Raw genomic sequence first — 26,649 nt, forward strand, 5'->3', positions numbered from 1 at the left:
GTTGCTTCTTTTCATTCTTGTACGCTGGCATCTAAAAAAAAATTTGTTAGGTTATAAATATTTGAAAAATTTTTTTTGAATTACGATGTTTTTAATTGCTTTATTTTGTACTTTTTAGAAACATGTTCTAGAAAGAACCCCTTGTTAAATAGGCAATGGGAAACCGTAATTATATTTTCCAGAATCCATGGGAACCATGGATTTTTGCTGAAATATAAACGAAGGTTTTGAATTAGCTTAAAATAAGGTTTCACTGCGTCTTAATTTATTTTGTTAATACATTGATTAGAAAAATATTACATTTAGTCATACCTAAACTTATTTTGGCTTATCAATTTTCCAGATTAATTCTTGTTGATTCCCTTCCCTTCCCTCCCCTCCCCTTCCCCTCCTTCCACTTCCTTCTTTTCTCCTGCTCTGCAATAAACATTTATTAGGCAACAGTTCATTTACTAACACCATACTAGGTGCTAGAGATTCCACTAGAAATCATAATCTCTGTCACCATGAAGTTCATTAATTTACAATAAAAACAAAACCAATAAAAAAAGGTGGGCCCCAAATTCAATGACTGGCCTCCTTATAAGAAGAGGAGAGAACACAGAGACCCAGAGAAGAAGGCCATGAGAAAACAGAGGCAGAGATTGAAGTTATGCTGCCATAAATCAAGGAACACCTGGGAGATGGAAGAGGCAAGAAAGGATTCTTTTCTAGCAGGTTTGGAGTGAGCATGGTCTTGCTGACTCCTTGATTTCAGACTTCTAGGATCCAGACCTGTGAGAGAATAAACTTCTGTTGTATCAAGTCACCCAGTACTTTTTGCAGCATCCTTAAGAAATGAATACAGACATGTTCACTACGAAGTACCTCTGAGATAAATAAGTTGAATGGTCAAGAAGAAAGATGAATTCAGGGATTTGGAATGCCAGCTCAGGCTGGAGATAAAATCTTGAGGATTATCAGTATATGATTTGATAATAAAGCCATATAAGTGGCTAAGATCATCCCGGGCAGTGTGTAGAATGAGACAAGAATTCTATCTAGAGCCACGAAGAACACTAACATTTTAGGAGAAGGCCAAGGTGGAGGTGCTCACAAAGGGAGACTGAAGAGGTAGAAGGAAAACCAGGAGAGTGCAGTGGCGCACGCAGAGGGTTTCAAGGGTTAAGTGCAGCATTCTGGTAAAGTAAAATGAAGACTTTATCCATTGCATTTAGGAAAAGGCAGTTCTGGTGACCTAACTGAGATCTCAGTGCAAGAGTGGAATAATTTCTGGGAATGACTGAGAGATTTAAAAGTTACTCCAGGAAGTGTAGACAGCTCTTTCTAGTGAAGAGCAAGCGAAAGGAGGAAAACTGACTGTAACTAGAGGTAAAGAATGAAGAAGTCCTTTCACATGGATTAATCATAACTATTTGGATTTACTTACAGATGATGGTGCTCTTATCTAATGAGACACCTTGGTGTTTAGACAATGATAATAAAACAAACAAAACAGTTCCTCATTTTAATTATTATTGTCCACAAAACTGTTCACTAAATTATGGCAAAACAACTAGAATATGTTGTACAGATACAAATCTAAAAAGTCAGTAAATGAGAATCTGTTGTTGGTAGAAGTTTTCTGCATAATTTATAAAGAGGGAAATTATACGCAGGATAATGTTTTGAAATGCAAAACATCTGACTCATAGTAGAGATGAAGAGCAGTAAATGACCCATGAGAGAAACTTATCTTATTGTTCACACACAGGATAGAGAAAATTCAAACCAATAAGACATCAGGCATCTCAAAGCAAAACCACTTTAACAAGGGTGAGTCATAATGCCACCCAGGGAAATGAATCAAGTGCCCACATGTGCAATTGCTTTCATAATTACAGGTCCCTCCACCTTTTAAATTAAAACTAAAGTCAGGTAACAACAAATGTCCCTGTAGAACAAATTTAGCCAAATGGAAATATACAGAGTCCTAAGAAGTAAAATGAACATATCAAAGAGATGCAAAAAAAAAAGAGGTGCAGTGGCTCATGCCTGTAATCCCAGCATTTTTGGAGGCTGAGGCAGGCACATGGATTGAGGCCAAGAGTTTGAGACCAGACTGGTCAACATGGCAAAACTCTGTCTCTACTAAAAAGACAAAAATTGGCCAAGCATGGTGGCACACACCTGTAGCCCCAGCTGCTCCAGAAGCTGAGGCATGAGAATCACTTGAACTTGGGAGACGGAGTTGGCAGTGAGCTGAGATTACACCACTGCACTCCAGCCTGGGTGGCAGAGCGGGACTCTGTCTCAAAAAAAATTTAAAAAAAAAAAAGAGAGAGAGAGAGAGAGAGTGCACAAAAGCAAGCCATCCCTTTAAGTGTAATGTCATGACTGCTGGCCCCAAAAGACTTTTAAATGCTTTTATTGTGCCCTCTGTTCCAACTGAGTTTGACACCTTCCCATCATGGGATCACTACAGTAGCTTTTGCTCAACACTGAAGTCTTAGATATTATACCTGAGGTGCCTATGGTTTCCTGCTCAAGCCAGAAGAGTGAGCAGCATCCCTGTCCCCTCCCACCCACTTCTCTTCTAGCTTCCACAGTCAATCAAAAGCCTAGTAAATTCTACATCTTAGACATCTCCCCTCTGTCCTTTCCCAGAGCTATAGCCTGATCTAAGCTGCTACTGACTTACCTGTACCAACTGATTTCACTTATCCTGCTTAACCCCTTTAGGCAAAGCTACAGCACAGCTAGCATGAACAGGGAAACATACAAATCAGATATCATTCTGCTGCCTAAATCTTAGATGGTTTCCCACCAGGACCAATGCAAGCCTATTTGAGCCTCTGTGAGAAATGTGAAAAAAAGGTAACAGTCCTCTACTGTGGGATAAGCAGAGAAGAGCCAGATTTCAGACCTGATATACCCTGTGGTTAGGCTTTTTATGTGGTGATGAAAACGCAGCAGACTTTGCCTATAAAATAAAATCCAGACTCTTTATAATGGCTTATGAAGCCCTCTACAATCAATCTCTGCAGTTACCTCTTGCCTTCTTTGATTCTGCTCTTACAGATGAGTTTCAGTTTCTTTACCATATCATGCCAAACCTGCCACAGTTTGGAATAATCTCTCCTCCTTTCTGACCATATAACTCCTGCTCACTCTTCAGGTCTTGGCAAAAATATTACTTCCCTTTACAAGTCTTCCCAGACGCCCTTAATTAAAAATGTCTTCTTTCCATACACTCCCTCAGAGCACCTAAATGTGCCCTTGCATAACATTAAGAGTAGCTGAAACTGCTGGCATAGGCTGAGTGTGGTGTGCATGCCCGTAATGCCAGCACTTTGGGTGGCTAAGGCAGGTGGATCACTTGACCCCAGGAGTTCAAGACAAGCCTGGACAATGTGGTGAAACCTCATCCCCACAAAAAAATTAAATAGCTGGGCATGGTGGTGCATGCCTGTAGTCCCAGCTACTCAAGAGGCTAAAATGGGAGGATTACTTGATCCTGGAAAGTGTAGGCTGCAGTGAGCTGTAATCGTGCCACTACATTTCAGCCTGGGCAGCAAAGTGAGACGCCGTCTCAAAAAAAGAGAAACTGCTGGCAAAAAGTCAGCTTTTCTAATGAACTCTCAGCTCAAAGAGAGCAGAGATTTTGTCTGTTTGCTCCCCACTGTATTATCTGTGTATAGTAATGTGTCTGATGCTTAGGAGCTCAAGAAATACTTATTGGCTGAATAAATAATTACGTGAATGAAAAAAGCCTGGAATTCTTGTTGCAGCATAGTGGGAAGAGGTCTACTCCAGGCTCTGCAGTGAGCTTATTAGTTGTATGACTGTAAACAAGTTTCCTAACCATAGTGAGCCTACTTTACTAATCTTTAAAATTGATAATATCATTTGTCCTGTCTACCATCAAAATTGTCATGAGGCTCAGTGAAGGTGAGGACAACTAATGTCTACCAAGAGCCTACCAAGTGCAAAGCTTTAGCTAGGTACTGCCACCTATATTATGTTGAAAAAAAAAAATAAGAAGAATCTCTGCAAGGCTATCACTTGCCTAAAGGTCATTTTTCATAGTATGTGGCAAAACAAAGACTTAAATAGGAATTTCTCTGGTTCCAAAGGTTCTTCCCTTCCCCTCAGCTCCTCTCTCCTACTCCCCACTTCCACTCCCCTCCCTCCCTCCCCTTCCCTTCCCCCCTTCTCCTCTTCCCATCCCTCCTCTCCTCCCCTCTTCCCCTCCCCTCCTCGCTCTCCTTCTTCACCATGTTCCTTCAATATCTATCTGATTAATTCTTCAAGTCACAGGACAAGCATCACTTGTTTTGTGAAAACATCTCTGACTCTCCTGACCAGATTTATGTGCTCCTGTATTTAGGCTCATATTGTACTTACTATAGTAACATTAGGTTTTAAATTTTTTTGTTTACCACAAAGTTTTTGTGGGAGGGGAGCATGTCTTCCCACTATTATATTATTTCCAGTATTTTGCCTGGATATTAACATTTTATAAGTACTAAATGAATAATCTGTTAAATGAATGAATGAGTGCACTTACTCTATCTGGCATTTTTAGTAAATTTGATAATTTTTGTTCAGTGTTTACAGTTTTATATTTATAAACTGTAATAATTGAGACCCCAAACACAAAAGCTCACATGCTTAAAGTTGTTAAGATAGTATTATAAACATATGACATCAGCTGTTGCCCAATAATAGAGGTTTGGTTTTAGATTAATATATTTAAGATTAATTTTAAAGTGCAACTAATAAGCTGAGTGTAGTGGCTCACACCTGTAATTGCAACAGTTTGGGAGGCCATGGTGGGCATATTATTTGAGGTCAGGAACTTGAGACCAGCCTGGCCAACATGGCAAAATCCCATCTCTACTAAAAATGCAAAAATCAGCTGAGTGTGATGGCATATGCCTGTAGTCTCTAGCTACTCGGGAGGCTGAGGCACAAGAATTGCTTGCACCTGGGAGGCAGAGGCTGCAGTGAGCTAAGATTGTGCCACTGCACTGCAGTATGGGTAACAGAACGAGACTCTGTGTCAAAAGTAATAATAATAATAATTTTAAAAGTACAAATAATTGTCTGGAAGGAAATATGTCAAATATGAGATATATGGAGATGATTCAGGTTCACTTCAAATTTAATATTCCAGTTTCAATTTTCTATAAGGCAATCTCAGGGAACAAATATGTTTTTAGTAAGTAGAAAATTACTTAGCTTAGAGAAATCAACACAGTATTTATTGTAATGTTCCCCTGTTCTAGAAAATCATAGCTATAAATAGAAATAAAACCCAGCTGCATATCAATGGCCAAGAACATATCAATGGACAAGAAGACATGCTAAGGAGACTAAAACAGACCCTAAGGTTTCCTTCAAATTTAAATGAAAATAAGTACTTTTTCCTTAGTACTCCAGATCTGAAAGATACATTAAAAACACTTTGAAATTATGTAATATGTGATCTAAATTGTTCATCTAAAACAACAGCTTGTCAAAATGCTAATCACTAGGAACCGAGAGGTTTGTTCAGTTAATAATGCTTCCTTTCAAGTGCGCTTATGTGCTTTCCAGAAGGAAATCTGAAATCTATTATTAGCTTTCCACAGTCAACTCTTGATTATCCCAGTTAATAAAAGAGAACCCAACATCTGTGCTAATAGAGAGAACACAGACATACAGTAGATCTGATTCAGATCCAAAAAGCAGATAACACAAAAATTACATCTTTGACTCTGGAATAAATGTTGATTCTTTGTAGCATATTTGCCTTCCTAATAACATTCCATTAGTTTTTCTACCATAGCACAGGAGAACTGTGCTGTGGAAAACTCAGCTACACATGTAAGTGAGAGTTCACACTAGATTGTGTGAACACATTGTCAGATGTTAGAATTCTGTCAGTGGTATTCATTCTGCACACTGGATTCTGATCATCACAAACATGTTGAAAGGTCTCATTCTCTTCAATGCTCCAGGTCCTAATGCAAGATTCCCAACCTCATAAATGGCTCATGTAGAAAGTAACAAAATCAGTGGTAAAGAAACAGTCAATTCTTGGAAAGAAAAAAAAAGGCATGCTATGCTTTGTTTTGACTTTGTGAAAGAACAGGAATCAAGTTTTTACTGTTATTTTAAAAATTAAGCCATAGATACTGGTCTGCTAAAATAAAAAAGGGGAAGAAAATTATAAATTATTGTACATTATTATATACATTGCTTTCTAGAGTGAAATTAATGATTTTGGAAATGCTGGGCCAATTACTTATAAATGTTTAAGAAAAATGAATATCTTCTCCATGTAAATAACTGCAATCTTTTCTTCTGCAAAATCAGATCAGTTGTCACAAACATTTACATTAAAAATGACATATCTCCCTGAGGCAATTTATGAAATAACAAATGAAAGGCAGCCTCCATGGTTCTGAAGAAAGCAATGTAGTTCAGAAAAAAAACTAGAGCTTGCTTTACTGTATAGATAGAAATAGGCACACAGCAGGTGACAAAATCCCAACAAAGCAAATATTGATTCAGTGATTCAATTATTTGCCATTTATTGAGCACCTATTATAAGTCGGTCATTACACTGGGCACTGGGGATTTATCTTATTTGAGACATGGTCCCTGCATTTAATGACCATGTAAGATATGCAATAGTGGAAGTATGGGAAGAACGCTAGGGGGAGTATGGATGCAAGAATTGCTGGAGTTAAAGAAGGCTTCACAAAGGAGGTTACTTGCATAGACTAATGTTCATATCCTTCCAAAATTGCTATGTTGAAATCCTAACTCCCAAGGTGACGGGATGAGGAGTGGGGCGCTTGGGAGGTGATTAGGTTATGAGGACAGAGCCCTCATGAAGGCAATTAGTGACCTTATAAAAGAAGCCCAAGCGAGTTCCTTTGCCTTTTCCACTGTGTGAGAACACAGAGAAAATACTCTTTGAACCAGAAAGCGGGCTCTCACCAGACACCAAATCTACTGGTGCCTCAATGTGGCCTCCCCAGCTTCTGAAACTGTGGGAAGTCAATTTCTGTTGTTTGTAAGCTACCCCGTTTATGTTATTATAGCAGCCCAAATGAACTAAAATAGTCGTCTTTAGCCACATTTCATATAGGAATTGTAATTTGCCCAGTAGATTAGATGCTAAGGCATTTCAAGATGATGAAAAAGTCCACTATAAAACAAGGAGCTGTGAACTCTAAGAACAACATACTTCGAAGTCCATGGTATATTTGGATAGAGGTGAATAGAAAGTTAGACCCAAATTATCAAGGACTGTGTTGAGCATGCTAAGACATTTGGAGGTTCCCACACAAAGGTTATTAAGCAGTGAGAAGACACAAGATGTTCCTAAACAGTGGAATGGCATGATCTAGTCCTGCAAGTGGGAAGCCTAGATGGGAGGCATCAATAGTTTATTCAGGTTTGGATGATCCCTAATATAGTCTCCCACACTCTGTCTTATGTTTTACGATTTCATTATCAGAACTTTAGCTTTATAATTTAGTAGATATTAAAGTAAAAACTGGTATTTTGGAAATGGTAAGATAGAAAAATTGCATAAGTGGGCCAGGCGTGGTGGCTCAAGCCTGTAATCGCAGCACTTTCGGAGGCCAAGGCAGGCAGATCACCTGAGATCAGGGGTTCAAGACCAGCCTGGCCAACAAGGTGAAACCCCATCTCTACTAAAAATGCAAAAGTTATCTGGGCATGATGGCGGCTGCCTGTACTCCCAGCTACTCGGGAGGCTGAGGCAGGAGAATTGCTTGAAACTGGGAGGCAGAGGTTGCAGTGAGCAGAGATGGTGCCATTGCACTCCAGCCTGGGTGGTAGAGCGAGATTCACTTTCAACAACAACAACAAAAAAAATTGCATAAGTGGTTAAGTTGGGCTTGGGGATATGTGGCAAAGATGACTGTTTTCACATCCTTCCCTCTTTATTGTGTAATCTCAAAAAGATCAAGGTACTGGTACTGATGGGAGAAGGACCTTGAGGCCAGGGCAGAGAGAGGGACAGACACTCTCTTTCCAAAATCAAAGGAGCAAGGGATACCGTGTTTGTTTTCTACCTTTGCATAATATGTCACAACCAACTTAGTGGCATACAACAGTATACAGTTATGATCTCACAGTTCACAAGGGTCAGGAGTCTGGGTGGCTTAACTGGGCCCTCTGCTCAGGGTCTTATTTAGATATTAGCCAAGGCTCCAGTTCTCATCTGAGGGCCAGGGTCCTTTTCTGAGCTCACAGGCTGTTGGCCCAATTTGCTTCTTTGCAGCTGTAGAGCTCATGTGGTTTATTCTCCAAAGCCAGCAACAAAGAGAGTGAAATTCAGCTGCATCAAGTTGCTAACCTCATCACCTTATTAGTTCATCTCTTTTCTGATTAACTTAAAGCCAATGATTGGAGACCTTAATTACACCTGCAAAATCCATTCATCTCTGCCCTAAAACATCTGGGAGTTATATCCTGTCACCTTTGCCATTGGCTAGTAGCAAGTTAGGGGCCCCACACACACTCAAAAGAAGGACCTTACATAAAGGCATGGAGATAGGGATCAGGATCACAGCCTTCTTAGGATCCTGTCAATGACAGATTTGAAGAGTTGAGGTCACTAGAGTCTAGAGCTGGAGCAGCAGGGAATAATTAGGTAGAAGTTACTGGGGAGAACGTCTGGAACAAGTTCTGTCATGGGCTGGCTCACTATGGCATGACACTTAAAAGTGAAGCCTGTGTTTGAATGGCCTGGCCCTAGGTAAACACAAGAGGCACCCACCCAACATAGACAAGTGCTGAGCAAGAGGGAAAATGTACAGAGAGAAGATCTGAATAGAGAAAAAGGACTAGCAGTTTGAAAACTGTTTTCAACTAGGGGGAAGGAGAGGATTTTCTCCATAGCGCCAACCTGGAAATACCAAGACTTCTTTCCTCCTTTTATTTTAATTTTTCAATTACCGTAAGCTTTTCTCTCACAGCTTTATTTTTAACTTTAATGATCACACATATATCACACACATATAACTGATATGCAGGGAGATTTTTCAAGAGATATAAACAGGCTGGTCGAGAAAGTCAGGAGAGAAAAACTACCAAGTAAACTAGACAAGATAATTAGAGAGAAGATATATACAGCAATAAATTTGTATCTCAAAGAAAATTTCAGCTAACAAAGCAGTTATATTTTCACATACCTTAACAGGAGTTAAAGCAAGGGAAAATTGAGTTAATAAAAGATTATTTTTTTTTTTTAAAGCAGATTTTCAACACAAAATCTCTCTGAAACTGCTGCTCCCTTTCCCAACTCTGGCTGTCCCCAGCAGTGACACACCTTCCAGCTTCTCCTGTCTTCCCAGCCCAGAACACATAAAACTGGGACACAGAGCAAATGGAATTTTCGGCTCTGCTCATCAGCAGGTTGACCTGCTTGTTCCAAGTGATTTTGTGGATTTAAGACTCTGGTGCTTGGCTAGACTCATAGCACCCAGCTGTTCTGCGATTTGTACAGAATTCTACAAGTCCAGGTTCTGCTTGTTGCCTAGATCTTTAGTAATAACAGCAATAAAAAAGTAATAATGGTCACATGTATTAAGCATTCATGAAGCTTATTAAGCATATGTTGTGTTTATGTATTCTGCAGCTAGTGGCACTGGCTTAATGTAATAGGGATAGTAGTTTTTAAAGAACTTCAAATATTTCCATCCTCAAATAGTGTTCCACTAGAAACTGCTCCTCCTTCAGGGCTAGACAGGATTCCTAATGCCCTCACAGAAGAAAAGGTGGATTAGCAAGTCGATAGACTTTAAAGTCAGAGTCCTGCTTTAGACCAAGCAGAATGACATATGAAGATCTATAGCACAGACAAGTAGGAAGTCCATCTCGGAAGAGAAAGGACACACCAGCTTCTGGAGAATTTCAAAAAGGAAAAGGCTGAGTGAGATGGGGAGGATAGGAAAATGTCTGAAATCTCCTTTCTGGGCATTGGCCTCGAGAGAATGTAGCTTAATTAATAGGTATTGGGTGAACATAAGAAAAGAGACCTCTGGTTTCCAAATCCCATCTAGATTCTGAGCAGGGCCCCATCCTATTAAACTTGGTAGTTTCCTGTGGTAAGGACTAGCAAGATCTTGGGGATAAATCTTTCTGAGTCCCACTTATGAATGAGACCCAGAGGTACCTGGAGCTCCAGAAGGGGGCTTCAGCAGGCAGCTGGACTGAAAGACAAGTGGGCTGCCCTGGGCCCAGCTTGGCAATGGAGAGGTTACTGCTGCAGAGGCTAGGAAAGACAGATGGTAGACCTGGCAGAAACTCAGAGGGACCACTTTGCCAATGCGAGGGGAGCTGAGGTGACCAGCCAGAAAAAGCTCCAGGCTCTGGCCAGAATATATCACCTGCAGGCCACAGGTATGCTGGAAAGGATGTGCACTCCCTATTATCCCTTCTGTGCTGCTCTCAGGCCCCACATATTAGCCATTCATTCATTAGGAGTTTAAACAAAAAACTAACTCAAACTTTCTTCACCCTCCTCAAATATCTCATCTTTGCCCTTCTTTGCTACTCTCCAAAGACAGCCTTGCTCTCAGTTCACAGAGAAAATAAGAGCCACCAGACAGTAAAATGCAAATCAGATCATCTTTCTTTGCTTGAAACACCTGCCAATGACTTCTTGTTGCTCTTAGGATAAATACTACAATCCTGAAGGTAGCTACAAGGGTTTCATTGGGCTTTTACTACCTCTGCAGCTTTAACTCCTGTTGTTTCTCTCCTTTCTCTCTGGCCTCCTGTTTCATGTTAATTTCTACCCCAGAGAGTTTTTTAAAATATGCTATTCCTTCTTAAAAGAATAATCTTCCTTCCCCACCTTGACCTACTTAAGTCCTCTTCGTTTGTCTTTCAGAGCCCCAGTCATTACTGGCTTGAGATCAGTCACCCCCTTTAGATACTCTCACAGCAGTTTCTCATAATGGCACACCCTGGGTAAGCATTTACTAGGTAAGTCAGTAGTTTTACATCAACTAATTTCATCTGGAAAAACAAGTCCCCGTGCACTAGCTAACTAACATCACCCTGTTATCTAACTATATATTTTCATAATTTTAAGTACTGAAAAGCTGTCAATTTTTCTTCACCTCATCAAGCATCTCATAACCTGTACCTTATCTTCTACCTGATGTGCAATTTGTCACAAAGGCACTGGGTGAAAGTCATATGACGCCACAGGGAAAACAGGAAAAAGTACAGGAGATGCATTTCATGATTTATCAAGAAGTGACAGGAATATAATTTACCATTACGTCTATATACAGCATTTGATATAAAAATACTTGCCTCCAGGATACCTAAACTCCTGGTCTACTGAATTTACCAATCAATAGCTCAGCGAATATACTTAGTTTCAGGAAAATGGGTCCCAAAGATGTAATCACACATCATTATCTCTAACCTTTTACTTTCTCCATATCAGCTCACCCCGAATCTTAGCTTGGAGTTGAGAGATCATCTCAGCAGCCTGTTCCTGGCCTTCCTGTCGGCTGGAGGCCAAAGACTCCCTCAGCTGCCTGTGTCCAGTGGCTGCTGTAATAATGATGTCTCAGCTTCAGGAGGTCTATTTCCGGACCGTGTGAACTAATTAAAATGCAGGCCTTCATTTGCCTTTCTGGCAATCCCTGATCAGCGTGAGAGGTCTATGCCACCCTCTCCATTCTAATTTTAGTTCTCCTCTAGTGTTTTCTCTCCTTTGCAGAAAAGCATCTTATGCTGCTGAGCACTTATAGGCTTTTGTTTTTGTTATTTCACTCACTCGGAAAGAAGCACTTTTCCACTTTACTCCTTTTAGATTTTCTCCTCCCATCAGTTTTCTCCCGCAGGAGGTGATAGTTTGAAACTACTAACAAAGCTGGAGATAATTAGTTACCGAGGATTGTTGACTTGCTTAGCAGGTGTCCTTGAGAAGGTGCTAATGCACAAAATCCTTCATATGGAAAGAACTTTTTGGACACAGCTTTCTATAGAGAATACCTGTTATTACTGGTGATGCTCAGCTTCTTTTCTCCCAGCAATTCACAACACGACTATCCAGAATTCAGAACTTGTAAGTCATTCACGGTAGGCTAAGGTGCTATTTTTCAGTCCTCTAAAACGGATACACTTTGCTTTTGATAAGCATAAAATTATCACATGGCTTCTTCCCAACATGACTTCCCTCACTGAAAAAAAAATCATTATCTCAACTATCTATTCAACATATCTACTTGAATATCCAACAAAATTTCAAATTAAAATGTTTAAAACTGAGATTTCCCATCTCCACTAATATCAACTCCATCTTTCCAAAGGTCAAAACACCAAATATCTTTGAATCACATCTTTGATCTCTTTTCTGTTCTTATATCCTACATCCAATTCATCCAAATATATATGTAGATGGATTGATAGAGAGATGATAGATAGATAGAAAGATAGATAGATAGATAGATGGATAGATAGATTGGCAGATAACTAACTCTACCTTTAACATAGATCCAGAATTTTACCACTCCTTACCACCTCTATTTAAAAAAACTGTTACCCAAGGAATGAAGAACACCCTTGCAACCATTAAGGGTACCCAAAAGATTGAAATATCTTAGCAGATGGGCTGTCAGGTCATTCAAAGGTTTTACATGAGAATGATACACATAGTGACCATGTCCAGAGAGAGCCCCTTAGGAAAGTAGACTTGAATGAAAGACCTCTCTCAGGAAGACTGGTAGCCAGGGAACGACATGGTGAACCTTTGCACCTCAAGGAAGAGCGGGACAAAGTATAAAAGAAGTAAACTCAGATAAAGGTGATCTATATCATAATATGTTAAACAAATAGAAAAATTAAATATTATGAGCAGAGTAAATGTTATGTCTTTACAAGTAACAAACATTTCTTCTAGGAAATTGTTGTACTGACTTAATTGTAGTATTTAAGACTCTGTTGACAGAGGAGAGGCTAACTCAGCTGCCCACTCCCATGGTCTTAAGACAATTGCCAATAATTATAATCATTCCTGGTTCCATGTACATCTCATTCTCTGAATCCAACTATTATTCCAGCTCTCTTCTTTAGTACCTTGACTCCAGCAATCCTTTGCCCCAATGGAATCTCCAATCCTAAGATCCTATTGATTTTTCAGTGTTAATTATCTCCTTGTTCTCTTTCGCTTCTCTCTTCATCTTGAAGACTATGGTTAAATATTACACTCCCTTGCATTTATATTTCCTTGCTCTTCAATCACTTCAATATACCCATTTAGCAAAACCACAACCTATGCAAAATTCAACTCTCCAAATATTCTGCACCTGCATCCTCCAGCTGACATGGGCTGGAGAAAAAACACAGAACCACACTGAATAATCTAATTCTAAATGCATGAACACAAACCTTAAATGGGCCTTTAATGCTGCCAGGTGATCACATCATACCTCCTTTGTTATGCACTGTTTCTCCTAAACAACTATTTCACATTCTCCTCTCTTTCCTCAAACTTTACACTTCCTTCTCTGTCTCTGTTTTCAACTGAAGCTGCTGCTCTCTACTTTGTAGAAAAAATGAAAACTATCAGAAGAGATCTTCCCCAGATTTCCACCACATGGATATCCTGCCAGGATTTGCACCCACAACAAAAACATCCCGTCTGTTGTTCATGCTCCTGTCCAAAACCAATCTCTCCACTTGGTTAATAATAGAATTCATCATCCCCTCTTTCTCCTTCATCATAACTTAAAACTTCCCCTTTGAAGACCTTCCTTCAAGGGTAGTCTATAATTACTCTAAGTCCCCTCCTCCCATTGTCCCTTAAAACCACTACAGGAGGCTCTGTCAGTTCCAGCCAAATTGCTCTTGTCAATCTCAGCAGCGATCCCCCTACATTGTTAAATCCATGAACCTATTCTAACTTAGTCCTCGTCCTACTCAATCTATCAGCTACATTTGACAGAGTCGACCATGCTTTCCTTCTTAATAACTTTCTTCACCTGACTTCAGAATAAGACACTCACCAAAAGATTTCCTTCTATCTCACAGGTTGCTCCTTCTCAGCCTCCCTTGTTGGTGCTGCCTTTTATTCCACCTTTCCTCAAGCTCAGTTATTGGTCTTCTTCCTCTACACACAGTGCATATCATCTATATAATGATTACATTCACATTTACATCTCCAGATTGGACCTTCTGCTGCCTACTTGACACATCTATTCAGATATTCAGTAGGCATCTCAAACTAAAATTAACTCCTGGTATTTCTCACTGTTTACTAAACCTTCTCTTCCCCAAACTTCTTGTGTGACAAATGATAGGAAATCCAGTCTTTTTAAAAAAATTTTATTTATTTATTTATTTATTTATTTTTATTAAGGGGTAGTGTATGCAGAAATTTCTAGGAAAATAATGATAACTTTTTTTTTTTTAGTGCATTTTAGGTTTTGGGGTATATGTGAAGAACATGCAAGACTGTTGCATAGTTACACACATGGCAGTGTGATTTGCTGCCTTCCTCCTCTTCACTTATATCTGGCATTTCTCCCCATGCTATCTCTCCCCACCTCCCCACCCCCCCGTCCCTCCCCCATTTCCCCCCAACAGACCCCAGTGTGTAGTGCTCCCCTCCCTGTGTCCATGTGTTCTCATTGTTCAACACCCGCCTATGAGTGAGAACATGCAGTGTTTGATTTTCTGCTCTTGTGTCAGTTTGCTGAGAATGATGGTTTCCAGGTTCATCCATGTCCCTACAAAGGACAGGAACTCATCATTTTTGATGGCTGCATAATATTCCATGGTGTATATGTGCCACATTTTTCCTGTCCAGTCTATCATTGATGGGCATTTGGGTTGGTTCCAGGTCTTTGCTATTGTAAACAGTGCTGAATTGAAAGAGCTAGAGGAACAAGATCAAAAAAACTTAAAACCTAGCAGAAGACAAGAAATAACTAAGATCAGAGCAGAACTGAAGGAGATAGAGACACAAAAAACCCTTCAAAAAATTAATAAATCCAGGAGCTTGTTTTTCGAAAAGATCAACAAAATAGACCACTAGCCAGATTAATAAAAAAGAGGAGAGAATAACCAAATTGATGCAATAAAAAATGATAAAAGGGATATCACCACAGATTCCACAGAAATTCAAACCATTATCAGAGATTATTACAAACAACTCTATGCATATAAACTAGTAAACCTGGAAGAAATGGATAAATTCCTGGACACTTGCCTCCTCCCAAGCCTAAACCAGGAAGAAGTTGAAACCCTGAATAGACCAATAACAAGGTCTGAAGTTGAGGCAGCAATTAAGAGCCTACCACCCAAAAAAAGCCCAGGTCCAGATGGGTTCACAGCCGAATTCTACCAGACATACAAAGAGGAGCTGGTACCATTCCTTCTGAAACTATTCCAAGTAATCCAAAAAGAGGGAATCCTTCCCAAATCATTTTATGAGACAAACATCATCCTGATACCAAAACCCAGCAGAGACTCAACAAGAAAAGAAAACTTCAGGCCAATATCCATGATGAACATAGATGCAAAAATCTTCAATAAAATACTGATAAGCCGATTGCAACAGCACATCAAAAAGCTTATCCACCATGATCAAGTAGGCTTCATCCTGGGGATGCAAGGCTGGTTCAACATACGCAAGTCTATAAACGTAATTCACCACATAAACAGAACCAAAGACAAAAACCACATGATTATCTCAATTGATGAAAAGAAGGCCTTTGACAAAATTCAACAGCCCTTTATACTAAAAACCCTCAATAAACTAGGTATTGACGGAACGTATCTCAAAATAATAAAAGCCATTTACGACAAACCAACAGCCAATATCATATTGAATGGGCAAAAACTGGAAGCATTCCCTTTGAAATCTGGCACTAGACAAGGATGCCCACTCTCACCACTCCTATTCAATATAGTACTGGAAGTTCTAGCCAGAGCAATCAGGCAAGAAAAAGAAATAAAGGCTATTCGAATAGGAAAGGAGGAAGTCAAATTGTCTCTATTTGCAGACAACATGATTGTATATCTAGGAAATCCGGTCTTACAGTTATTAAGGAGAAAATTCTTAGAGTCATCCTTAATTCCTCACATTTTCTCATATACCGTGTCCACTTCACCATGAAATCCTATCATATCTGACTTAAAAATATGTCCAGCATCTCTCCATTTGTCTCTAACTCCATGCTTCACTTTTGATCTTAGCTGCTTTCCCTCTCTTACAGCAATGCTGCAAGTGCCTTCTAACTGGCTTTCCTGAGTCCACCTTTGTTTTCTCTCCCCATCCATTAACAACACTATAGCCAGATTAATCTTCATAAAATAGAAGTTAGATCACGAGACTTTTCTTTGAAAGACCTGAATTGGCTCTAAGTAAAATCACTCTAGGTTAAAGCCAAAGTCCTGAAATGGCTTACATAATCTATCCCTCACCCTCTCTTCTTATCTACAAATATTCTACATTTCAAGGAATAGCATCCACCTCCCACTCATCAGCTTAAGCAAGAAACTTTAGAGCCTTCTTTGAACTCTTCCCCTTCTTTTTTTGCATATCCAACGACCATAACTTGTTAATTACTCTTTCCCTGTTTAAGAGAAAATATAAATTGGTCTCTTAAACCAATTTATTTATATTTTCTCCTTGCTATGAAACTATTTCTCCCCTTCTCCAATGTCACTTCCTCTCATATCTACTACATATTAATACTAGAGTGATCTTTCTAGTTAAATGTAGACCTATTTGTATCATTCCCCAGACTGTATAACACCAAAGCTTTTTAATTCTAACAACCTTTTTTGATGATTCACAAGTTAAAGCTTTAATCACAATTCAAGCTACTTTTAAATGGCCTTCTGTTATAATAAATTCATTGGTTCACTTAAAAGTGTTTTGCAGCATACAATTTATTTTTGAAGATATATTAGTCTTTGTTCAATTAAATGCCATTTTGGTCAAGATTAATTCTTTTGTGCGTGCAATCATTTATAAAATGAAATGTAGATTAATAAGTAAATTTAAATTATACTTCTGAGTCAAGAAAAGGTCAGCTATCTTGGGATAAGCTTGGTTAGCTACCTTGGCATACCTTGTATAGACTTACAATAGGCCCCTCTATCCTAAAGCTACTACAGATTTCAAATAATAACATTTTAAAAACAAAAAATAATATTAAGCAATAGCTGTGATATATTAAATAATAACATTAGTTGTCAAGGTTTACAAAATGTATTCACATAAGCTCATTTGTTACTACAATCACCTAAAGAGTAGATATTATTTCCACTTTCAGAGGAGCAAATTAAATATCAGCAAAGTTATGGCTTTTGATGGGAAATATCTAGCAAATTGGTGATGGAACTGACTCTCAAACTCATTCTCTTTAAATATATACCTGGTGGCAATGTCTCTGAAGTATAACAAATTAATTATGTGTAAGTTAACAAAAGGCTACTTTTGCAAGTAGACAAATACCTTCCTTAAAAGTTTTCCTTTTTAATGTAAAGCAAAACAAACTGTTCTTTCACATTATTACTAAATATCAGTCTATCCTAGAATTGTTTAGGTAATGTGGAGGTGATATATTATCTTAGAAAACCATTGTAACATGCTATTTGAAACCATTTCAACTGTCAAAAGGTTAGATTTCAGTTCTGTTTAAAGGTCAGACCTGAAAATATCCTGATGATTACAATTTCTCCACACATTTGGATGTTGCCGCTGAACTCCTGGCAGCAGCAAAATGTGTTTGTTCTGATCCTCTGCCTCTGGTGGTCAATATCAGAATAGAGAGAAGGCACTAGGACTTTGGGACTAGACCTAAATTTCTTTTGCTTTTAATTAAAAGAATAAAGAGGAAAAAGTAATATTTCTATCCACCCGAGACAGAAAAGTTTGTTGAAAAGAGATTGAAAATATTCAGAAAATTGATCATCCCCAAAGCAATGTACTAACTAAAACAAAGCCAAGAAAGCCATTCTGAAAGGCAAGTATCAAAGCTTCTGCCATTGCCCCATTTTAGGATTTTAAATCTGGAACTAGTCATTCAAGTAAGTATTGTTTGAATAATAATTATATGCCCAGAAGCCTTCCATGGTCCACATACCACTTTTTTTTTTTTTTTTTCACAAATCACATTTTATTTCTCCTGTCCTATAAAACTGGATCAAGTACATAGCAGACAATACATTTTAATGCTTACTGAATGAATGCTAGGCTTGATGAGAATACAAAGCTATTGCTACTACTACTAATAGTTACTAACATTTATTGAGTACTATGTGCCAGGAACTGCTAATCACTTTACATGCCTAACCACAGTACAGAGTAAGTTAATCTAATTAATTCATTGTTAATCTAATTCTAAAGTAAGAAAACTATAGCATGAAGAGATCAAGTCTCAGCTAGGTAAGAGGCTCAGTCTCACAGTTAGTAATCAAACTTTGGCAGTTTGACCTCAGTGCCTACAATGTGCCAGAGACCAACCTATTGCAGCTTACATTCTAGAGAAAAGATAATAAATAAATAAATAAGTAATCAACATGATTTTGTATAGCAGATAAGGCTATGGATAAAAGAAAATAAAATTATTTGATAGAAGTGACTAGAGTGGTACAGAGAAATCGTTAAAAACAGGAATGCTAGCACCAGGTTTGAGTTCATACCAGAGCTTTTTCCAGCTCTGTCATAATGGACTGTTATTTAGTTATTTATGCTCTTTGTGTATCTCCTTATCTACAGATAATACCAAATTTATATGACAGTCATGAGGTTTAAATGAATTGATATACATAAAATGCCTAAAACAGTTCCTGACACATAGTGTCTTTAAGTATTTATTATTATTGTTATTTTTGCATTTTTATCATTATAATTCTTATCATATTGAGGACATCTACTTGAGATAGGGTGGTATGGGAAGGCCTCTATGAGGAAGTGCGTGTGAACCAAAACCTAAATGACACTCAGCTGCATGAAAATTTTAAAGCAGAGATTCCAGGCAGAAAGAACCAAAGTACAAAAGCCCTAGGACCAGAATGCTCAACAAAGAAGGCCAGTATGGTCCAGGATGGGTTCAGTCAAGTTGCAGAGCTGGTCAAGAACCAGGCTGAACTGGGTATCACTGGATATGGTAAGGAGTTGGATTTTAAGTGTGATGAGAAGAAATGGGATCATTTTAAGCATGGTAATGACATGCTTTGATCTACATTTTATAAATGTCATTCTGGCTTCCATGAAAGTTCACATTATAACTTCCATAGAATATCAATCTTATCATTCCCAGTACTCACTCCCAGTAAAAAGCTGAGAGTTTTTAAAATCTAAGCTTTATTCCCAGGGGAAAGTAATTCTCTGACTATATTTCTGGAATGTTTGTGTTAGTACTTTTAAACACAGAATCAGATTAAAGGATGTACGTAAGCATATGAGCATACATATATACTCACTGTGAACAAAGATAATATGGAATACTCACACAGACCACACTTCATTATTCTAAAATTCAAATTAATTCTATCTACTGTGTTTTTGAATCATGTCTGTTGAAAATAAAGTAATTAAATCATTTACTTACACGAAAGCTGACCATATGAATTGGGTCATTCTTGTTATACCCAACTAAACAATTATTGAGAGGTCAAGGTGAGAAAGCATCTAGGGTGCATAACACTGTTCCAAAATGTAAGTCTCTATGAGCTTGGCTGCTGAAGCTGCCTGCTGTAACTTGAAACCAGTTTTATCTAATAGCTACTGAAACAACCTGCTGCAACTCTGAGAATAGTTTCACCCATTGCCATCACTTACCAATCAAAACTTGCCAGCTCACCAACACATTATTAGTGCCAATGAACTTTCTCAAAGATCATTATGTAACATTTTCCTTTTTTTAATAAAACCTCTAACCATCTCTTCTTTCAACACAATGAAGACCATCCAGCCTGTGAGTATGCCACAGATTGCAATTCTTGATTCCCAAATAAAACATTTAAAATTGAGAAATTTGTCTCTATATTTTATTTGTCTTTAACTCTTATTGTAAATTAGACGTCAGGGCAGGATATTCCTTGGGTCTCACTTCTCTTATTTCTAATATGTCCCCTGTCCTTACCAGGTGTTAGCTCCTTGTGCCCGAAATAAAGAAAGCTTTGCAAATCTGATTGCATGGAACCAGGTATACTTTACTAGTGGGTGGTGTTATTCTTCTTAATCTTATCCTTGCACCCAGCATTTTCTCCCCCTGCACCTTTCCTTTCCAAGTTCATGTGGCTTAAATAGGTGAAAGCCAGCCTAGGCCACATTGTAATTCCTTCTTAGCAGACATCCTTGATATAAGTTCTCCAGCTTCAAAGCAGCTCTTAATAAAGTTGTGTGTTGATTAGTTGATACCACTGTGTGGTGAGGGGTAAATGGCAGTGAGTAGAACATTTTCAGGTTCCTGGTTTTTTTTTTAACTACTATAATCGCATTAAATCATCATCTTTAATATCTAACACCAAAAGGCCATCCATGTATTCAAAAAGAATCTTACACCACACTGACAAAAATCTTAAAGCCCTACATTGCCACACATGGAGGTGAACTAAAAACACAATGCAATTTGTATGAAGACTCCCCCTAATTCCTCTAGCTCTTAAAGGCTTTAGTCTTAAAATAAAAAAATATATATAGCTGCATAAAGTGAACTGTTTTACCTGTATGGTCAGTTCCCTCATTCTTGACTTCTGTGGTTCCCACAGAAGAGGTGGGTGGACTAGCAGGAGGGCTGGCAGTAAAGCTTTTGCACCCTGTAGATGTGTTGATTTCAAAATATTCTTGGTTGTGATTCATTCGGTGAAAATCCAGAGAAGACACAATGGATGTTCGCTGTTTAGGCTAAAATAAATGAGCATGACAAGAGTATTAATATGATCATGTTCATCTTCAGCCCAATCTCCCCAACAATTTAAGTGTTAATTTTTTTTCTGTTAAAAACTATCTGTGTTTTATACTTAAAATATAATTGTGCTTTACAAAGATATATTAAATAATTTCTTGAATTAAATAAAAAATTGTTTAATGAGAAAATATTATGGCATAGTTGATGTGATAACTTAGGCTTTTCATTTGCTTTCTCCAGAAGATTGTAAAAATATAGTGCACAAAATTTCTCTTGGTAATCAATTTTGAAAGTTGCAATTTTAAGTCACCTTTCATTCAACTAACATTTATTAAGCATCTGGCATTTGCCAGACCCAGAAGTATAGAATCTAATAAGAAAAGGGCCCTTACAACATCGAAGAATAATTAAGGCAGTTCCATTTGTTTATTCTTTAAATAGTCCAAGGAATTAGTGGCATTAGATATTGTTCCCAAGCACAAGATGCTGGAATTTTACCATCAGAATTAAGTAAAGTTATATGGAACATTTTCTAGGATCTAAGAATATGCTTGGTATTTGTAGTGAACTTTGATTTTCTTTTTTAAGAATTTTAATTAATCCCCAAATAGCAAGAAAAGTCAATTTAAACATAAAAGTTAAAATCATGGAGTAATAGCAGATATAATCTGTACCCTTTGTCAGTAATGAATTACTTCCTATTGCAATTTTCTGGGATTTTTTTCCCCATAGTTTTAATTATAATCACTTTTTTTTTCTTGCCTAGTAGAGCTTCTAACATTGTCCTTCAGAAAAACTGTAGTCCTTTTGCCTCTCAAATGTGTGTGTTTTTCTCAGGAATTAACTCCAATTTTCTTACTTTTTATTTTTTAGATTATATTACTGAAATATTAAAAATCTCATAATAATTATGACATCAAATGTAAACTTTTTATAATAAGGTAATGTTTATTGTACTTTACATTCCACAAAGTACAATTAACCTTTGGTTTGCTAATGTTTTTGTCACCCTCAAATATGTGTTAATCACTGTATTCCACAGATAATTTTCCTGCAAAATATTCAAATTATTGTCTCTTTCAGCTTATCATATCATTTTTTCCAAGTAGATATCATATCATTTAGTCTATAATCTAAAATAGATAATCATATGGAAAATATCTGCACTGTACAGTTTTTAAAAATATAAGGTGTGTAAATTATCACAATATGATTTATTCTTTCACCAATATTTCACCAAATATTCTTATGAAAGATGTTGAGAGGTATAAATATTGTTATGCAAGAGAGTGCAAGTCATTTATTATTATGACACATCAACTCAGTAATAGAATTCAAATTAGTACCCCCAGAGGACTCAGTTGCTTTTGAAGTATAAAAGATCATGGTTTAATGTCAGGCTTGGTTTCTCATGAAATGTTTGTCCTTGGGACCACTGAATCTCAATTTCACTTTGAATGTCCTTTCCACTACATTCTATAACAGCAAATAGAAAGGCATAAGCTATAGCACTGGCTCCAATGGAGCACATCATTCTAGGCTTGTTTTATTGTGTTGTGTTGTGTTTTTGTTTCACTTTATGTGTAGGCAATGGACCACATTTCTTATGTCTCTTCTCATAAATTTTAAAGGTCAAGCCAAATGATATATATGATTCCCCCACTTCTAAATGTTTTTTAAATATATGTTTCTGAATCCCGACCACCCATGGTTCTAATTGCTTTTAAAACACAATTTTTTATGCAATCATGAAGGCAAACAAGCTATTTTTGCAGTATTAATTCATTCTACAAATATTTGCTGAACGTATACTAAATTGCAGATATCATACACCTAAGTACTGTGATAGGAATAAAACAAGTAAGACATTGCCCCTGTTTTCCATATGAATATAGACTTGAGGTGGGAGGAAGGATGGTGTATGAGGGAAGAAGAGACAAGCAATCCAATGATTATGCTTCAGTATCATATAGCAGTAAGGGTGATGAAACATGAGAAGCATTACACTTAATCATGCCCTAAGGCAGGGGTCAGCAAACCATGGCCTGTGGCTCAAATCTGGCCCTCTTCCTATTTCTATAAATGAAGTTTTATTGGAACAAAACTGCACCCATTGCTCACTCATTTAGTTATGGTCTATGGCTGCCCTTGGACTATAATTGCTGAGTTCAGTAGTTGCAATGCAAACCATATTTTCCACAATACCTAAAATATTTATTATGTCTGGCTTTTTAGAGAAAATATTGGCCACTGCTGTTCTACAGAATTGTTTCACATATCAATTTAGTGCTCAATAAAACCATAACTATAGGTTTCCTTTTATTTCCCAGCCTGACTTGCATTTGGGTTAGGCCATGTGACTAATTGTCATCAAATAAAATAATTAGTAGAAGTGAGCTTTTCCTATCCCTTTCTTACTCTCCAGATGATGTAGTTGAAAGATGAAGGAAAGTAATTAAACTCACACTGGGTTTATGAAATGTTAAAGTGAACCTCCTTTTTTATATTTTTATTTTAAGTTCCAAGATATATGTGTAGGTTTGTTACATAGGTAAAAGTGTGTCATGGGGATTTGCTGAACAGTTTATTTATCGCCCAGGTATTAAGCCTAATACCTATTAGTTATTTTTCCTGATCCTCTTCCTCCTCCTACCCTCCTCCCTCTAATAGGCCCCAGTGTGTGTTTTCCCCCACTGTGTGTCTATGTGTTCTTATCATTTACTTTCCACTTATAAGTGAGAACATGTGGTTTTCTGCTTCTGCATTAATTTGCTCAGGTTAACAGCCTCCAGCTCCATCCATGTTCTTGCAAAGAACATAATCTCATTCTTTTTTATGGCTGCATAGTATTTCATGGTGTATATGTGCCACATTTTTTTTTTCCAGTCTATCATTGGTAGGAAATGAGGTCCATGTCTTTTCTATTGTGAATAGTGCTGCGGGCCAGGCATGTTAGCTCACGCCTATAATTTTACCCAGCACTTTGGGAAGCCGAGGCGAGTGGATCACGAGGTCAAGAGATGAGACCATCTTAGTCAACATGGTGAAACCCCGTCTCTACTAAAAATACAAAAATTAGCTGGGCATGGTGGTGCAACCTGTAGTCCCAGCTACTTGGGAGGCTGAGGAGAACTGCTTGAACCCAGGAGGCGGAGGTTGCGGTGAGCAGAGATCGCGCCATCGCACTCCAGCCTGGGTAACAAGAGCAAAACTCCATCTCAAAAAAAAAAAAATAGTGCTGTGATGAACATACACATGATATGTTTTTGTAAAAGAATGATTTATATTCTTTTGGGTATATATGCAGTAGTGGGATTGCTGGATTGAATGGTATTTCTAACTTTAAGTCTTTAAGGAATCACCACGCTCTCTTCCACAATGGTTGAACTAATTTACACTCTTACCAATAGTGTATAAGTGTTGCTCTTTCTCCACAACCTTCACAGAATCTATTATTTTTTAACTTTTTATTATAGCCATTCAGAATTGGTATGAGATGGTGTCTCATTGTGGTTCTGGTTTGAATTACTCTAATGATCAACGATGTAGCACATTTTTCATATAATTGTTGGCTACATGTATGTCTTCTTTTGAGCAGTGTCTTTTGAGTATTTTTCACTTTTCTTTCTATTTTATTTTATTTTTTTTGAGACAGAGTCTCCATCACACAAGCTGGAGTATAGTGGCACGATCTCAGCTTAATGCAACATCTACTTCCTGGGTTCAAGCAATTCTTGTACCTCAGCCTACCAAGTAGCTGGGATTACAGGCAAGCATCTCCATGCCTGGCTAATTTCTGTATTTTTAGTAGAAATGGGGTTTTGCCATGTTGGTTAGGCTGGTCTTGAACTCCTGGCCTCAAGTGACCTACCCACCTCATCCTCCAAAGTGCTGAGAGTACAGGCGTGAGCCACCACACTCAGCCCTCGATGCCCACTTTTTAATGATGTTGTTTTTTTATTGTAAATTTGTTTAAGTTTCTTATAGATGCTGGACATTAGACCTTTGTCAGGTGAATAGTTTGCAAAAATTTTCTCCCCTTCTGTGGGTTGTCTGTTTACACTCTTAACAGTTTCTTTTGCTGTGCAGAAGCTCTTTAGTTTTATTAGATCTCATTTGGCAATTTTTTCTTTTATGCCAATGGAAGGAACACTTATACACTATTGATGGGAGTTTAAATTAGTTCAACTATGAAGACAGTGTAGTGATTCATTAAACAGAAATTTTGAGGATATTCCTGTTCCTAAAAACAAAAATACAATTTGACCCAGCAATCTGATTACTAGATATATAACCAAAGGAATATAAATCATTCTATCATAAAGACACATGCACACTTATGTTCACTGCAGCACTATACAATAACAAAGACATGGAATCAACCTAAATGCCCCTCAGTGACAGATTGGATAAAGAAAATGTGGGATATATAAATATATACCATGGAATACTATAGAGCCATAAAAAAGAATGAGATCATGTCTTTTTCAGGAACATGGATGGAGATGGAGGCTATTATCCTTAACAAACTGATGCAGGAACAGAAAACCAAATATTGCATGTTCTCACTTATATGTGGGAGCTAAATTATGACAACTAATGGACACATAGAGAAGAATAACACATACTGGGCCTATTGGAGAGTAGAGGGTAGGAGGAAGGAGAGCATCAGGAAAAATAACTAATAAGCACTAGGCTTCATGCCTGGGTGACAAAATAACCTGTACAACAAACCCCCATGACACAAGTTTACCTATGTAACCTGCATATGTACTCCTGAACTCAAAATAGAAGTTAAATTAAAAATTTTAAAAAAGAAATGAGAACAAAGAAGATACTTTGAGGAAACTCAACAAAATTCAAGATAATGTAGATAAGGAATTCAGAATACTATTTATCTAATAGATAAATTTTAAAAAGAGACTGAAATTATTGAAAAGAATCAGGCAGAAATTCTGGAGCTGAAAAATGCAATTGGTATGCTGAAGAATGCATTAGAATCTGTTAAAAGCAGAATTGATCAGGTAAAAGAAAGAATTAGTAAGCTTTAAAACAGGCTGTTTGTAAATATATAATCAGAGAAGGCAAAAGAAAAAAGAATTAAGAAGAATGAATGATGGCTACAAGATCTAGAAAATAGCTTCCAAAGAGCAAATCTAACAGTTATTGGCCTTAAACAGGAAGTAGAGAAAGGTGGCTGGAGTAGAAAGTTTATTCAAAGTGAGAACAGAGAACTTCTTAGACCTAAATAAAGATCTTAATATTCAAGTATAAGAAGGCCATAGAATACCAAGTAGATTGAACCCAAACAAGACTACCTCAAGCTATTTAACAATTAAGCTCCCAAAGTTCAGTATAAAGAAAAGATTCTAAAAGCAGCAAAAGAAACAAATAACATACAATGGAGCTCCAATACTCCTGGCATCAGATTTCCCAGTAGACACCTTATAGGACAGGAGAGGGTGGCATAACATATTTAAAGTGTTGGAGGAAAAAATGTTTATCCTAGAATAGTATGTCCAGTGAGAATATCCTTCAAACATGAAGGAGAAATAAAGACTTTCCCAAACAAACAAAAGTTGAGAAACTTCTTCAACACTAGATCTTACCTACAAGAAATGCTACAGGGAGTTCTTCAATCTGAAGAAAAATGATGTTAATAAGCAATAAGAAATCATCTGAAGGTATACCACTCAGTAATATTAAGTACACAGAAAAACAGAATATTATAACACTATAATTGGCACAT

The 26,649-nt window shown here is 37.6% G+C and overlaps 1 protein-coding gene across 16 annotated transcripts in view; it reads right to left on the bottom strand.

Annotated features, from left to right (window-relative positions):
• The window catches only part of ANKS1B (ankyrin repeat and sterile alpha motif domain containing 1B), a 1,261,971-nt gene that overhangs the window by 668,186 nt on the left and 567,136 nt on the right, over positions 1-26,649 (bottom strand). For all 16 annotated transcript variants that reach the window (XM_032285364.1, XM_032285340.1, XM_032285282.1 and 13 more), the window contains one exon: positions 20,716-20,896. In XM_032285364.1, the coding sequence (XP_032141255.1) occupies positions 20,716-20,896 (181 nt within the window). The remainder of the gene's footprint in view (positions 1-20,715; positions 20,897-26,649) is intronic.

Source organism: Sapajus apella, unplaced genomic scaffold, assembly GCF_009761245.1.
Source record: "Sapajus apella isolate SASKATOON/1434 unplaced genomic scaffold, GSC_monkey_1.0 scaffold2, whole genome shotgun sequence".
NCBI lineage: Eukaryota > Metazoa > Chordata > Mammalia > Primates > Cebidae > Sapajus > Sapajus apella.